Consider the following 16,895-nt stretch of genomic DNA (forward strand, 5'->3'; position numbering starts at 1 on the left):
GGGCGCACAAATAAGCGCGCAATCAAAATCAGCAATTACCTCCGGAATTTAGTGTAAACAGACCTATAATCAGACAACAAACAGAGCTGTTTAGCATTCCTCCTGCACTGCGCCGTGTGCGGGGCAATTTCCCTTTATTTATCTTCAGCTGCTCGGCAAAAAAAAAAAAAAATGAGCAAGGGCATCCATGCAATTAGCATAATTACTGCACATAAAGCGGATCCTGAGTGGATTCTCGCCTGAGCCTTCTCGCCCTCTGCTCCAAACTGCCCTTACTTCCCCTCTGTTCTAACCTCCTCACCCACTACGGCATGGACACTAGGGAGCATCTCTTGGAGGAGTGCTGTTTAATATAAGAGCGGCTAACAAAAATCTACTTTAATGAATAACTGGATCAAGGCAAAAGGACATAGAATGCTACAGAATGGCAAACAGTTAAAACTTACCAAATGAGTGCTAAAAGTGAAGAGGGTGAAGCGCGATAACCAACCGTGCGACTGCTTGGGGGCCCAGAGACATAGTGGCCCAGCTTTGTACTGGCTGGCACTATGATGATTCATGCAAGCTGCAATAACCGTTGGCAAATCATTTTCAGTAAAATCAACATCTATAGAATTTAGGCAACTCTGTTTGAATGGAAATGTTTTAAAATGGCATTGCTGTTAAAGTGAAGCTTGAAGAGCTCCAGGCTTCAATAATTATATTAATCTCTTACCTTGATACGTATAATTATTTTCCTGCAGGATATGGTTCCTAGGCTAGAAATCTCCCCCTTTTCTATAGACAATACCAGCCTGTCCCCTTCCTGCCTTTCCTTAGACTATAACTTCCTCCCCAATGCCACAGCTTCACTCTTCTGCTCTCAGTAGTATCAATCTATAGATTGTGATGTTGATCCAGTGGTTCCAATATTTAGTCAAGGACCTTGCACAAGTTTGCAGATGTGGTGTTCTGATTTCACTTTGCATCAGTGGCTTATAAACAGATTTATTTTATAGTGGAGTGAGATATGGTGATGTAGACATTAACCTCTAACCATTTGCAAAAAGAGCAAACCTAACACAAGACTGAATGCTTAGGTAGACACTGGTTTACTTCATTGCACTTAACCAGACTTCACACCTAAAGAGACCCAGTTGCCAGATTCTTCATTTCAACAACAATCTTCCCATAAAATTATATGTGCAATTACAGTAATTTAGACATGTTATTTACCTGTAAAAGCCTCCCTTGAATAAACAGTCAAAAACCCTGAGACTGCTGATTTGTACCACCATCTTGGATGTGATGTTAACAGCCCCAACAGACTCAGAACTGTCACTCAAGTGACTTACTATATAAGAGGGGGGGCAGAGGAGTTGGTCCAGGCAGTAATTAGATGCTCCCTAGAGAGTAGAGGTCTGTGATGCGCAAGGAGGAAGAGGGTTATGCTAGGGAACTGACACTTTCTGGAGTAGTAGCTAGCAAGTTTGGAGCACAATAAACAAAAAACGCTGCAAGTAATCATATAAAGTATTTTATTTTTTGTGCACTGCAAGGGTTTCATTTTGCTTATGTCTAGGGGTATTGTGTAAAGGACCTTTCACTCACCTGATCCCCGATCCTGCTGGCTCCAAAACAGTCACTTGCAGCCTCTTCCCCCCTACGCTCCAGTAGTCAGAGGCCCGCTGACATCAAGTGCAATGCAGGGCCCATAGCCCTGCATTATGGGCGTGGATGCTGAAGCATAGTCCACAAGCCGGAGTGTAGGGGAGAGAGGTAGCTGCCGACCACTGTAAGAGTGAGGATCATGTAACCAACAGACCTTTATACGGGTCCCCTAAACATTAATGAGTAGTTAACCCTTGCATTGTAGAGGTAGCCCCACTGCATGGGGAGTTTGTTTTCCTCCCTGGAGATAGAAGTAAATCATGCGCAGGAAAACCCAGGCAACTAGCATGTTTCAGGCCAGGTTCAGTAGTGACAACCTACATTTTCCTTCAGTACAGGTTTCATGTAAGGATAACCTGACGTGTCAGGCAAAACTGCCAGATATCTCAGTTCTGTTTTGGTTATGGGCACTTTTATATGATCATTTGTATACGCTAATAGTAGGTTTGTTGCACACACCAATTTTTTGTATTAGGGTTACAGTTTTTTTAAGAACTTGCTGGGCCCCTCCAGAGCCTGAGGCCCCGGGCGCCCGCACCGCCTGCACCGGCGATAGTTCCGCCACTGCCATGCACATCATCTCAGGGGAGGAAAATGCCTTTCACTGAGATGAGATTTCCCAGCAATGCTCTGCTGATGTAACCTTCCTATAATGCAATGCTTGGGCAAACTGAAGTCATTTTGCCCTTTCAGAGCAGGAAGTGAATGCTCTGCAAGTGTAAGTATTCCAAAATCACAGCATTTTACACTGGTCATGTCTATATTATTATTAATCATCATACATAGAGGCATGCATTGGTAAAATTAGATTTTTGAGTGTAAAGGTCCGCTTTAAGACATAACTGTGATTGTTATTCTATTTCTTGCTAGAAAACCAGTGAAGATGGTGATAGCAGCCTTTGCTGTTATCGTACCAGGATAGAACCCTGCAGCTTGTCTGCACAGGAACACAGCCGTCCATGGCAGGCGATGGCAACATGCAACCTTTATTGTAGTCCGCACTCTTATAATATTGTTTTTTTATGGGGGGAGGGGGGGGGGGGGGTTTGCAGTGCTGATTTTTATCGGGAATAAAGAAAAAATTGCCGAGCAGCTTCCTGCCCCCCACGCTGCCCCTTTTTTCCAGTCCACAGATAGATTAAGGCAGCCGCTCCCCCTGTCTGCTGCTTACCTACACATTACTGGTCAGTACAGCCACCCAAGGTGACTGTTATCACTTAATTAAATCCTTGCACGCTGAGATGAAAAAACAACAGTGCTCATTCATTCATAACCTGAGGAGAGAGGCCTGTCCTCCCTCCCTCTCTCTGCCTTATTCCTCCATTCCCTCCCTCCATCCCTGCCTATCCCTTGCCAATTTTCTTTCTACCTCTTATTTCAATCTAGCAGGGAAACCTCTGCAAGCTTTTAGTTTTGAAGAGATCATGTGGCATCTCTTGTCTCTGTCTTCCCAAGTTCTGATCAGCTTCTCTTGCCTTTGTCCGCGCTATTGTTTTGCTTTTTTTCCCGCCTTTGCCATTTTCTTTATGCTTATTTTTAATTATATTGGTTAATCCCTTTGTGCCATTTGAGTGCTTATTTGTTGGATTTAGATTTCTCTTCCTTGTAGATCTCTCCCTTTCCTGGTATTGTATAGGGTTATTCAGTTTTTAATGTTTCCTGTTTCCCTTGCTGCACTTTTCAGTATAAGCCTTTTGTAAACCAGGTAACCTTAGCTAATAAATCGGAAGTACTGGCTTGTAATGCGTGGCTATATTTACTTCCAACTTCCAAGGCCTAAACATGCATGCACCTTCTTATGCCTGTAATAGGTGCCCTAAGACATTAGGGAAACATCACAGGAGCCACTAGGGGGCACATGAGTTCTCTTTTTCATTGCTGTTGCACTGTGTTATCCTTTTTTTATCTGCGATGCTGTTTGGATCCTGGGTAAAGGTCTTGGTCATATGTAGCCTGCACGTAACACTGAACAGAAGTATATACATTTCCAAAGGTGACTTTTATTTCTTACCCATAACTGCAGTTGTTGGCATATTTATAAAGCAGTGAATGTAACATTCACCAAACATTCACTGGTGGCAAATCAATCACTGTTGTTTAAAACACATGCACCTGAAAGATTTGCCTGCATTGAATGTTTGTTGAATGTCAGATTCACTGCTTTATAAATATGGCCCTTATTGTTGGATAATATTTATTTCACCTTTGGCGCCAGCTCCCATTGGCTTCTCACCAACTCCGGATCATAAGCGGTGACCAGGAGTTGTCAGTGACAGCTTAGTCCTTGTGTCGGGATTTATGTGTGTTATACCAGCGGGAAGTGGTTGTATGTGGTATGTGCCTAGGCACTCCTGTGCCTACATACTCATAGCTGTATGTCTGCAGTGTGAGATTAAGGCCCTGCTGCCTCTGATTGCTAGATTTGGATTGAGATTTGGTAGTGTCACTGCTGTGCTGCTCACTGTGCTCCTTGGTGGAGGCTCTGACATGAGAAAGTAAAGCCCTGCCTCTACCAAGATGGCCACCTCTACACAGAGACACAGTGCAGAAAAAGGCATGGTAAGTCGGTAATGGGGTAAGATCAGCTGCAGAGAGTCCACCCTTTTTTGGGCATAGTTATCAGAGATCAGTTTCCCTATAGGGTGTATGAGGGTGCTTTTCTGTATACAGCTTTTTTTCCTGATAAAATGATGTATTGTGGGTTTCTAAGTACAGAAGACCAGGATTCACCATCTGACCACTTGGGGTCATTGTGGACCTGTGGAGCACCTTGTCTTTCTATTTAGGTTGGGTGCACTTGTTTGTGGTTTCTCCCATGTCTCCTACATCATGTGTTTTGGACAAGGCAGGTGAGATTAGGGAGACAGATAGGACTACATTAGGGGTATCTCTTCTCTATGCATTGATGAAATCCTAGCCTGAGTATCATTTTTTTTTTAAGGAACTTTATTGAAGTGTCACAAGTGAAACTTCATTTAGTTCTATGGGCACAGTGGGGTGCGAGGCGGTTGCACTGCGTCGTATTGCGCTGCTTTGAAAAAAAGTACAGCATGTCGTACTTTTTTTCAGTGCACGCCACCATTTTCCTATTGCAACACGATTGTGTGAACCGATCCTGTTCGTGACAAGGTAAATTGTGTTGGGGCTGTGCATGTGGGACAACGGCCAGCGCAACTCAAGTGCATCTGGCCCTAAAGGCATCAGGAAAAAGCACATCCTACTGTCTTATCTCCGATATGTCTTGCAGCTGTCTCATTGAAGTTGTGTATGTTCAAGGAATGCAACTTTGCACAGAGAACAGCTGTTTTCTGTGTAGTCCTACTTTACTGTCCATCCATTTTCCTTATCCCATCTGCTTTTTGCGAAAAAAAAGGGACAGGGATAGAAGTAAAAGCCTCTAGACCTAGGCTTTGTGTATTTGGAGATTAACATGAACATAGGTTCCCTGGCCAGCATGCCTTTGACTCATTTAGTAAACCATCCCTCAATTGACAAAGGTAATTTATTTAAAGGAAAACCTGCAGGCGGACATCTACCTTTTGAAAGTGCTAGTTTCCTGGTGATCTTGCTGATCCTCTATTTTTAACACTTCAGTTACTGACCATAGACGGTTGGGAAGATAAGGACATCTAACTTTCTCTAACTCTTCTGATCTGCAAATTTGGTCCAGGTCAGTCAATTAGTAAATACCAAAGCGGAGAGTAAGAATTACAGCCAGGTAGCAAGCATTTTTGAGTTGAGCAATGGCAGCCATCGTATCTCTCTGACGGATCTTGTTTTAATGGAAATCAAGGATAAAATATTTCTGTATATTTTGTGCACATTATTTACACATTTATATAATGTAATACCAAATAACCATCTTTTTTTTATTGATTAGTTATTTTATGAGTTACTTTTCTTTGAAGTCACTTAGACACTTGTCCAGAATTGGTCCCAATGAGATGTGAATGAGGAGCAGCTATGGTCATGTTTTTCCTTTGTATATCTGTGTGCAGCTTCTGCTCCCTCCGCTGACTTTGATGAGAACTGTCTATAATGCCACATTTTACCAGTACAGGATTTAAATGTTAACTGTCACTTTATGTGTGACTGTCTCTGCTTTTCCCCTTGCCTGTAGCACATTGCTGTCCTTCCCTTTTTGTGTCACTGTCTTATTTCCTTGTTGTAATTTTCTCAGCTTATAGCATTTCTGTGTTCATTATACCTCTGTTATTTCTACTTTCTCATTGTTTGCACTTGGCTGTCTCCTGTTCTCCTCCCTGCCTCTCTGTTTGTGACTGTCTCTTGTTCTTTTCCCTGCAGTCTCTGGACGGCTTTGTATTTGCACTAAATCAAGAAGGAAAGTTTTTGTACATTTCGGAGACTGTGTCCATCTACCTTGGCTTGTCTCAGGTGAGTGTCCCTCATCTGTTCCTCGCACTACAAAAGCCACTAATTCTGTTATAAACTGGTTACATGGGAGCTGCCTCACGAAAACAGGAGTAAAGAAAATCGGGAAAACGATGGAAAGTTTGTCCTTGACAACCAGTCAAGTCTTATCTTTTAAATCAAGCATGGAATCTGATTGGTCACTGTGCACAGTGGGTCCATGTTTGCTTCGGCTTTCTTTGCTCCAGTTTTTTACTAATCATAATGTTTTACTGTGGACCCATAGGAGAAATATACATGGCATACACTTATAGGGCACGTCTCACAGGTGCACTTCAGGCTTATTCGATATAAAGCACAAGGAGCAAAGTACTGTGATCGTAGAAGCCAGTTTGCCAGGCCAGCACAATATGGATTCCCCTTGGTTTCCGCACTACTCTTTGCTTTATAAATCCTGCACTGCTTTAATCAACAAGGTCATATAGCAGACATTCAAGCATACTATATCACATTTTCTATAGAGTCTAAACCTTAGTCTTTGCTTTATTTAATTAAAAACAAACAAGTTCTTCACAGTATATATTCATCTAATATATGGAATATATTGTGTTAATGAGAATGTATCACCCTGGTGGATACAGTGTAACTTTATACTTGTAGATGTCGCCTGTCAATGTACCAAGAGCTAATGTGTGAATAATAGCACTACTGTTCTTACACTGATAACCTGTATGTTAGTTTAACCAAAACTGGTGCATCAGATCTCTATAGGGGATCTGCTTTTAGTCAGAGTTAGAAATTCTCTTTAAAAAGTCTCCCTTCAACAGTCTTTAAAAACAAATATGTATGAGTCTGCTGAATGTATGTCAGTTAGTTTGCTGACTACACATGATCAGTCGTATTCACCTTAGTATATGTGTGACATCCTTTTTGTTCTGCCCTTTGTGTATCATTGTTGTGTTTCCGTGGCTCCCATTTAGTACTTAGTAGACAAGTCCCGATGCTGTTGGCTGTACCTGCGATTATATGTAACATTTACCTTCTCTCAGTGGTTTTGTGCTCTTTGCCTGCTGTGACCTGGGAGAGGGCAGTCAAGTGTCCCTGTTGTCTCTGGGGTCCCATTAACAGCTAATCCAGGTCCAGATGTGTGCCATGGGATGTGACACTGTCACCATTGTCTGCTCACCTATCCCATTAAATAAAGTTTGATAGAGGAATGCCTGCAGTGCATTTTAATATGGTTATGATGAACAAATGGGACCCATCTCCTTATTTCCCTGAATGAAAGTTCTTCCAGAAGGGGCAGGACATCTGTCTCTAACTACAGGAACAATGAGGATTCAGTCAAATATTTGGAAAACATGACAAGTCTTTCTGCCTGCTTGAATTATCATTGTACATAATTGCTGCTTGGTGTTTTTCCATTAACTCTATTGCATTGACACACTGCAGAGTGCTCTGGGGTATTGTTCTGTAGAGAAATAAGAACATTCTTCAATTAGGTGTTGTGAAGAGCAGTACAGCACTTTGGGAAGATATGTGCATGAATGGCAACATGGCAGTCAGGTTTACTGGAAGGTAATTAAAAGTGCAGTTATGTCATGGTGAGCTGGAATAACCAGCACTGCAAAGTGATGCTGAATATCCTATAAGAACAGCTGATAATCCCGCAGTATAATGGGGGAGCAGATTTTAAGACAGCAGTGTAGTGATAAGAAAGATACAATCCAGCGATGTGAACATAAAAAGAAAATATTCCAGCCATACGATATTATGGAGTTTGTAATCCAGCAAGGTTATAGTAGGGAGGTTGTAATCCAGCAGTGTGATATTAAAGATGTAATTCAGCATTGTGATAGTATAGAGATTGTTATGCAGCATTGTGATAGTATAGAGATTGTTATGCAGCAATGGGATAGTATAGAGATTGTTATGCAGCACTGTGATAGTATAGAGATTGTTATGCAGCATTGTGATAGTATAGAGATTGTTATGCAGCATTGTGATAGTAGAGCGATTGTTATGCAGCATTGTGATAGTACAGAGGTTGTTATGCAGCATTGTGATAGTACAGAGGTTGTTATGCAGCATTGTGATAGTATGGAGGTTGTTATCCGGCAATGTGATAGTACAGAGATTGTTATGCAGCAATGTGATAGTATGGAGATTGTTATGCAGCAATGTGATAGTATGGAGGTTGTTATTCGGCAATGTGACAGTATGGAGATTGTTATCCGGCAATGTGATAGTATGGAGGTTGTTATCTAGCAATGTGATAGTATGGAGGTTGTTATCTAGCAATGTGATAGTATGGAGGTTGTTATCTAGCAATGTGATAGTATGGAGGTTGTTATCTAGCAATGTGATAGTATGGAGGTTGTTATCTAGCAATGTGATAGTATGGAGGTTGTTATCTAGCAATGTGATAGTATGGAGGTTGTTATCTAGCAATGTGATAGTATGGAGGTTGTTATCTAGCAATGTGATAGTATGGAGGTTGTTATCTAGCAATGTGATAGTATGGAGGTTGTTATCTAGCAATGTGATAGTATGGAGGTTGTTATCTAGCAATGTGATAGTATGGAGGTTGTTATCTAGCAATGTGATAGTATGGAGGTTGTTATCTAGCAATGTGATAGTATGGAGGTTGTTATCTAGCAATGTGATAGTATGGAGGTTGTTATCTAGCAATGTGATAGTATGGAGGTTGTTATCTAGCAATGTGATAGTATGGAGGTTGTTATCTAGCAATGTGATAGTATGGAGGTTGTTATCTAGCAATGTGATAGTATGGAGGTTGTTATCTAGCAATGTGATAGTATGGAGGTTGTTATCCGGCAATGTGATAGTATGGTGGCTGTTATCCGACAATGTGATAGTATGGAGGTTGTTATCTAGCAATGTGATAGTATGGAGGTTGTTATACAGCAATGTGATAGTATGGAGGTTGTTATCCGGCAATGTGATAGTATGGAGGTTGTTATCCTGCAATGTGATAGTTCGGAGGTTGTTATCCGGCAATGTGACAGTATGGAGATTGTTATCCGGCAATGTGATAGTACGGAGGTTGTTATCCGGCAATGTGATAGTATGGAGGTTGTTATCCGGCAATGTGATAGTATGGAGGTTGTTATCTAGCAATGTGATAGTATGGAGGTTGTTATACAGCAATGTGATAGTATGGAGGTTGTTATCCGGCAATGTTATAGTATGGAGGTTGTTATCCGGCAATGTGACAGTATGGAGATTGTTATCCGGCAATGTGATAGTACGGAGGTTGTGATAGTATGGAGGTTGTTATCCGGCGTTGTTATCCGGCAAAGTGATAGTATGGAGGTTGTTATCCGGCAATGTGATAGTATGGATGTTGTTATCCGGCAATGTGATAGTATGGAGGTTGTTGTACAGCAATGTGATAGTATGGAGGTTGTAATCTAGTGCTGTGTTGATGAGAAGGACATAATCCAGCAACATGATGTTGAGACTATAATCGAGCAATTTATTGCCTAAATGGTTCTAATCCAGTGATTTGTTCATGAGCAGATATAATCCAGAAAGCCTGCTGTATAAAGGATATAACCCAGTAAGATGACTGACCAGTGATGTGATAGAAAACATTATATGAACCAATGATGCTGTGCTAAATCATGTGATTTGTAATTGGTGTGTGTCTATGTGTGAATAGCACAATGGTGAACTCTTTGTATCCTGATCTTTTAAATGTGAATTGTTTATAGTTCAGTGATGTGATAACAGATTAGTTGTCAGCATCAAGGCTATTGCTGTTATCCAGCAATTTATTAGCAGGCAGATTCAAATCTGGTCATGTGACAAATTATAGCACGGCAATCAAATTATAATCCTAGCAGATTATAGGTAATGTTAAACAAATGAAATATCAGTGAAAGGGTCAGACAGAGCTTCTACTTCTACAATGTTGTGGATGCATGGATCATTCAGTAAACTGCACTGTAGATGTGCAGTTTACACTGCCATCGTGTATACATTGGAATGCATTGCATGCTTAGAACACCACCATAAATATGACACCTTTGGGCTGCAATAGTATGTTCTGGAAGTGCATTTTATGGCGATATCCATATATTATGCTTTAATTTGGGAAGCCCTGGAGGCCATCACTGGTATTACATTATACATAAGTGATTTGACAGCATCGCTTGACAAGCATATACTGACTGTTCCAGGATATATAATTATATTATGTTGTATCATATAGCAGTGTCTAGCATACAATTCTATGTGCTGCCTACTCTGTAATAACCTACAATGTGCAGTCTATATTATCCAAGACTTCCTAACCTATACTTTCCTGTGACGCACCATCTAACATGGCCAGGAGCCAATCATAGCTAACCCCTTCTCTATACAGAATGAAGTACTCAGACTATACAGCTGTCACTATAACAGGTCCAAAAGACATAATATCATAAACCTAAAATGTGTTAATAAAGTGAAATCCTCATCTACGTTACCTTGTGCTCTAGATGTCTTGTAATGCTGATTTCTAGGCAAACATCTCATCACCAGGTGACGAGGAAGCATGGAGCCGGCATTCTGGCCAATCAGGAAGCCGGGGGCAGGTAATGCCTTGCTGCCAGGCTTCCTGATTTGACCAGCTTCCCGACCAATCAGGAAGCTGGGCGGCGAGTCATTACATGCCACCCAACTTCCTGATTGGACAGGATGCTGGCTCCATGCTCCCTTGTCACCAAGTGACGAGGGAGCATGCAGCTGGCATGCCGGGCAGCGTGTATCGGGATAGGCATACTAGTATCGGTATCGGTGCATACCTGCCAGAGAGACATGGTAACTGCCAGTCAGCTAACCTTTTCAGAAGCCAGCAGTGACTAACTCTATATTTCTTCCATGACAGATTTACTTTAAATTTAATGGATACAAAAAATTATGACAAGTCATATGTTTACTTCTACCCTATCACATATTCGAAGCAAGTAAAAGTGTACAGATCATTTGGTTGCTATAGTGTATTGCAGATTTGATTTTCATTTTACATCCGTCTCCTTCTCCATATGATATGTTTGATAAATGTCACTTTAGTATTTTATGTTGATAGGGCTTATATTGTAGTTCTATGGAGGAACAGACTATTGCAAATAAGCTAAGCCAGCAGTGTAGGGAAAGTCCATTAATGTGATGGTCAGTAATAAAGTAGTCCATTAGTGTCTGGTAAATGGGGTAATATGGTTGTCCAGCTAAGTGATGGAGTGCTGGTTAGAAAGACAGCTGAGCTGGGTGAAGGAGGACAGAGTGAATACTTAATCAATAAGTTACAGCGTAAGTGTTTGTTGGTCTTGAGCAGGAAGTATTTGTAGTTAGATGTGTTGTTGAACTAGTTAGTAGATAGAATAAGATGAATTGCATAGCTGGGCCAAGCAATATTTATGACCGTAGTTATGTTCTATGGGTCAATGGGATTGCACTATTGTGATTTGTAGAGACATTTGTAAATAGCCAGTCCACCTATAGTGCTGTTGGTGAGATCTCTCTACTGTATTCCAGATCACTTGGGAGTTTTGGGATGGCTTCCCTCCTTTGTGTTTTCCAGCTCCCCGTGTTTAATTCTCTCTAATATAAACTAGATTAATAATCCAAGAGGGTGAGTGAGAGCCTCAGCTGGTTTTCAGAGCCAGAAACTCAAGTGCAGCAATATCACAAACAGACCACGTGAGAGATGTCCAATTTTCTTCAGTGGTTTAACTCTCCAGCATCTACTAGAAATTGAGATATTGGTTTTGGGTGAACTGACCCTTATGGAATGTAAGTGCAAAAATGTAGATATGGGTATCCATATTTACCACAAAAAAAACAACAGATACAGGAGCCCCAAATATACATTTGAAGTCACTATGCAACCCAGCTTGAACATTCAGGCATAGATATCCGGATGTTGTAGGACCTTTTAGAGAGCGGTTCAGGTTCTCAGTATCCCGCGGAGCACTGTGTTCCATGGGCAAACTATCTTAATTCCCTCTCTGGCCAAGTGTGGAGCTTTAGATTCCGGGCAGACTGGCCTTAGAATAGATGACTAATGCTGGATAAGGTTAGTGGAACTGCCAGTGACCTCCCCTCTGCAGGGCACTGATGCTCCCACAGTTGGCTTTGTTTGTATACATGCAGTTGGGACTCTAGGGCCAATGTTCTGAAAAGTGTATCAATCTTCACTGCAGTTGTGATGTCACAGTATAAATAAAAGCATTACATTTTCTCTTAATACATAATAATAATAATAATAATAATAACTGAACATATTTCAAATGTACTACAGTGGGAAACAGTATTTTAGTACACACTACTGACTTCTTGTCCGGTATTTCCATAGATTAATGTGGACAATTGTCAATCCTAAAATGATGGCCAACATGAAATAATTGCACAGCAATGATAGCTGAGACCCCATCCTCACGTTTTTTCATGTGTCACAGCTGAGCATCTTGTTGCTTGTAGCTTGAAGCTCAAAAAAGTGCATGACCTTATTTTAGGAGAGAATCTTGCGTTTTTGGCCTCCATAGGAGCCTGTAAAAATGTGATTTTGCATCTGAGGCTAGGTTCAGATATCGGTGATCGTGCATGATTGCACACAGCGATTGCCGCGTGGCCCCGTTGATTTCAATGGGGTTATATCCGCATGACAAGCACTGTAAAAAGGTGCATGTACTTCTTTTTGCGACCCGCATGGTTCTTTTGAACCGTGATCGTGCACGATAGCACTGGCGGTATCATGGGGGGAAACAGCGGATCTGCTTGACGCGACTGGGGTGCCATTAGAAAATAATGGCACCGCCAGGGCAATCTGCGGTGGTGTGCGATTCCACGACAGCGCAGCCATCCGCATGGATTCGTGCACGATTGCCCCGTGGTCACGGATCGCCCTAGTGTGAACCTAGCCTAACAACCATTTCCTCCTCCTAGTAACTTGCTTTTCATTGGAGAGGTGGGTGGGACTTCAATCTGACAGCCGGCTCGAGCAAGCTCTCAAATGCAAAAAAATTAGTTTGCGTGCCAGCCGATGTGGCCTCGCGTGCCAAGCCGGGCACGCGTGCCGGGGGTTGCCGACCCCTGGGCTAAAACAAAAATGCCCATGAGTTCAAAACATGAGGAAAATGTACAAAAACACAGCTTCAAAATAAACTAAAAAGCACTCGCGCTCAAGTGTGAATGGGAACTGTGAATGTCGGATCTAATTTTCTCTGCAGATATTTTAATTTAGAACATATTTGTGTATAAGTAACACTTTCACGTTCATTTCTATGTTTTCTGGTTCTTTAAATAACATTTGTGTTATATTTTTGCTACAATTTAAATTGCACAACACATTGCAAAAGGAGACGCCAGCCCAGCAGATTAATGGTCTCAGAGATACGAAATCAGCCCCATAGACTCTTTTCTGCCATCACACCCAGCTGTAGACTAAGCCTGCCTGTCAGTGCATTGGCATTTGCCTATAATTGAGACGTGTGTGTTTTCCTTGTTGAACAGATGGTAGAGTGTTTGTGCTTGGGGAGCCTGCTAAACTATTGCTGCCTTCCCTGGGCCAGCACAGAACCAGCTTCTGGGTCCACGCCACAGGCACAGGCTCCTGTGCCAAGAGAGCATATGCCCAAAGAAAGACTGCTACTTTGAGGGAATTGACACATCTGGAAGATCGAGGGAAGAGTTCTGGAGAAATCCCGAGTTCCTAGACTTTGTAATGCGATATATTAGAGGACATACCTAATGCGGTCTCTAATTCACCAATAAACTTTTCTTGTCTCATTCCTTTTGTATTTGTTTCAATATGCATGGGAGATTTTTCTTGCTTTTTCAAGCAAATGAAGTCTGGGGAGAGGTGAATATTTAAAGCATATCTCAATCCGTGTGACAAGAATGCAGCATGAAACCCTCTTCTTCCTATCTAACACATCTTAAATGTAAATGTTATTTAAAAAATTATTTTTAGCTTTTATTTTTGCTTCAAAGCACTTCCTGTGCTCGTGCATGGCTGGAAGGCTCTTCCTGAGGCAGAGAAAGGGGCAATGAGCTATGAGGTTAAAGAAGAACTCCGGGCAAAACTATTATTAACACTTGCAGTGGGGCTACCCCCACACTGCAAGGGTTAATTGCTTGTTTTGGTCTAGTTCAGGGCTAGGCAAACTTGGCTCTCCACCTGTGCTGAAACTACAAATCCCATCATGCTTCTGCCTCTGGGAGTCATGCCTGTGGCATCATGTCTGTGGCGTGCAATGCACAGCTGGAGAGCCGAGGTTGCCTACCCCTGGTCTAGGTGCTAAAAAAAGTTATAGTCACACGACCTGCTGAACCAGCTGACTGCTTTTCTGGTCTCTGAAGCCTGTCTCTTCCCCTTCTACGCTGCAGCATTGGAATGTTCCTTGGTGTCCTCGCGTCTATACATTGCGCATAGAACGTGATGATTTACCGGACCTTAGACAGCTGCAGAGGAGGGGGAAAGAGGCTAGAAGGACCGGTCTAAGAGCAAGCCATCTCTGAGGATCAGGTGAGTATAACTTTTTTTTCTAGCACCTAGACAAAACGAGCAGTTAACCCTTGCAGTGTGCATCGCTGGCATCCCCAGCTGGCACACCTTTGGCTGTGCAGGCAAGGATATGTGCTGGGTCAGTGAGCTGTGAGATTAGGCATCCCCAGCAACACTTTAGTTGTGCAGTCATAGACAGGAGCATGCATGTGCAAGTGGCTCCAGGGAGACCCCATAAGGCAGTCGAGCCACCTCATAGGAGGAAGTGTTGTGGGCATTATATATATAATGTTTTAAGGGTATAATAACACTTTTAACACTTTAAACTAACACCTTTCTTTATATGCAGAGGGTTGAGAGTTTGATACACTTTATTGGCTAACTTACGTTATTAAAGATGCGAGCTTTCAGGATTCCTTAGATCCCTTCATCAGAATTTATACATGCCATATCTAAGGAATCCTGAAAGTTTGCATCTTTAATAACGTAAGTTAGCCAAAAAAGGGTATCAGACTCCAAACTTTCTGCACTAATCAATGGCTAACAAGGTACAATACTCTTTGTACAACTTTGTTTATATGAAAACTATGGCGCTATCTATAGCAATTAAATAGAGTGTGCCAGAATAATATGATGTAACACAACTAACTAAAGGGCTTCCCTATGTTCTAAGCGCTCCAAAAGTGATCTCTGAGTTTCCCAAACCTGCTACAAAATGGCATATGTACCGTATATACTCGAGTATAAGCCGAGTTTTTCAGCCCATTTTTTTTGCTGAAAAGTGCCCCCCTCGGCTTATACTCGAGTCAGCATCTCGAGCTGGTCAGGTTTCTTCTTACTTACCTCGTCGCGTCGCGTCACTGCTGCTCCGGTGGGCGGAATATATACTACATATAGAATGCACTGAACAATAGATTTACAATTATCCTCTGCTAATATGAATGGGTTAAATGATCCGTAGTACATGATATGTAGCCCTGTACCCCCTTTTCCACTTACAGAGCTAGGTTATTGTTTTTCTTTTAAATAAATATTCATGTAATTTTATTGGTATCTATCTTCATTTTGTACATTTACCAGTAGCTGCCTCATTTCCCACCCACCCTCGGCTTATATTCGAGTCAATACTTTTTCCCAGTTTTTTGTGGTAAAATTAGGTACCTCGGCTTATATTCGGGACGGCTTATACTCGAGTATATACGGTATCTAATCACACTACTGTAATTTAGACAGACAGACAGATAATGGATAATATATAACCTTCCTACATCCAATTTTTATTCCACATATTTGCATGTTTAGAAGATGATAGTCATCTTGTTGACAGGTATAAATTATTTTGACAGTTTGAGCATAACCTGTTTCGGTGACGGCTAACTCACTGATCTCTGGAGAATCCCATGATCAAAGTGTAACCGCGTGCCAACTTTTAACAGTTGGTTACCGCTGATCCATAAAATAATTGTTAAGACATGATCAACACAGACTACAGTCTAACCCAAGCGTAAGTAGGATCCACTGGACTGTATATAAGATTATTTGTGTGTATTTACCAGTCTTCTTTATGTATTTTGTGGTTTTCAAATTAGTATGATAGGTAAACAGTGAGCTTCCCAAAGACATATTTGGGAATGAAATGCTTGGCATGACAGCTATATAGCTACCGAGGCTAGAAATCATCATATTAGCAGATATCAGAGAAATTCAACCTGGCCCCCATGTTATGTTTCCAATTTTTGAATGTGGCATGCCCCCAGCATCACAGCCCAGCCAGACACATAGGATGCAAATGCAGGCATGTCAAAGTGGTATTTTCTGGACCACCTGCAGCCCTCTCAGTCCTTATGTATAGCCATCAGCTGGTTAATGTTGAACTCTAGATACAACAGCTACATTTACCATTAAAATAAATATCCCAAACTTTTATGTTGCAGTTAAGCAACATTTTGGTCACCTCCTGTCCTCAGCCCATGATTGGACAGTGAAAGAGCAGCAAACACTTGATGAGCTGACCTCTCTGCTTTCTCCACCAGTCAGAATCCACATGTGCATAAAATACACCTGATTGGTTCCTAGTGCTGCCCCTCCCTCTTCAAGCAAGCCTGTGTGCTGTTGTGCAGGTGATGGTAAGAGACTGAAATCAAGTCAAATTCAGCTACATGCAGTAGTAGCAATTCAAAATACCAAACATTTAGGTCCCATTCATGCCATAGCATAGGATTAATGATTAATCACATGATACCATCTGTTTACCGCACGCTATCGCACAATGTACCTAGCATGCTGTACCATGCGTTAGGCGCCTTGCCATTAATTTGAATGGCACCCCAACCCCCCCCCCCCCCCCCCGCCCCCACTGTCC

General features: G+C 41.8%; 1 protein-coding gene across 1 annotated transcript in view; it reads left to right on the forward strand.

Annotated features, from left to right (window-relative positions):
- NPAS3 (neuronal PAS domain protein 3) overlaps positions 1-16,895 on the forward strand; it is a 250,929-nt gene that overhangs the window by 148,011 nt on the left and 86,023 nt on the right. Inside the window, exon 6 of the mRNA XM_018565151.1 lies at positions 5,956-6,045. Within this exon, the coding sequence (XP_018420653.1) occupies positions 5,956-6,045 (90 nt within the window). The remainder of the gene's footprint in view (positions 1-5,955; positions 6,046-16,895) is intronic.

The sequence above is a fragment of the Nanorana parkeri genome, unplaced genomic scaffold, assembly GCF_000935625.1.
Source record: "Nanorana parkeri isolate BGI_ZX_2015 unplaced genomic scaffold, ASM93562v1 scaffold819, whole genome shotgun sequence".
Lineage (NCBI taxonomy): Eukaryota > Metazoa > Chordata > Amphibia > Anura > Dicroglossidae > Nanorana > Nanorana parkeri.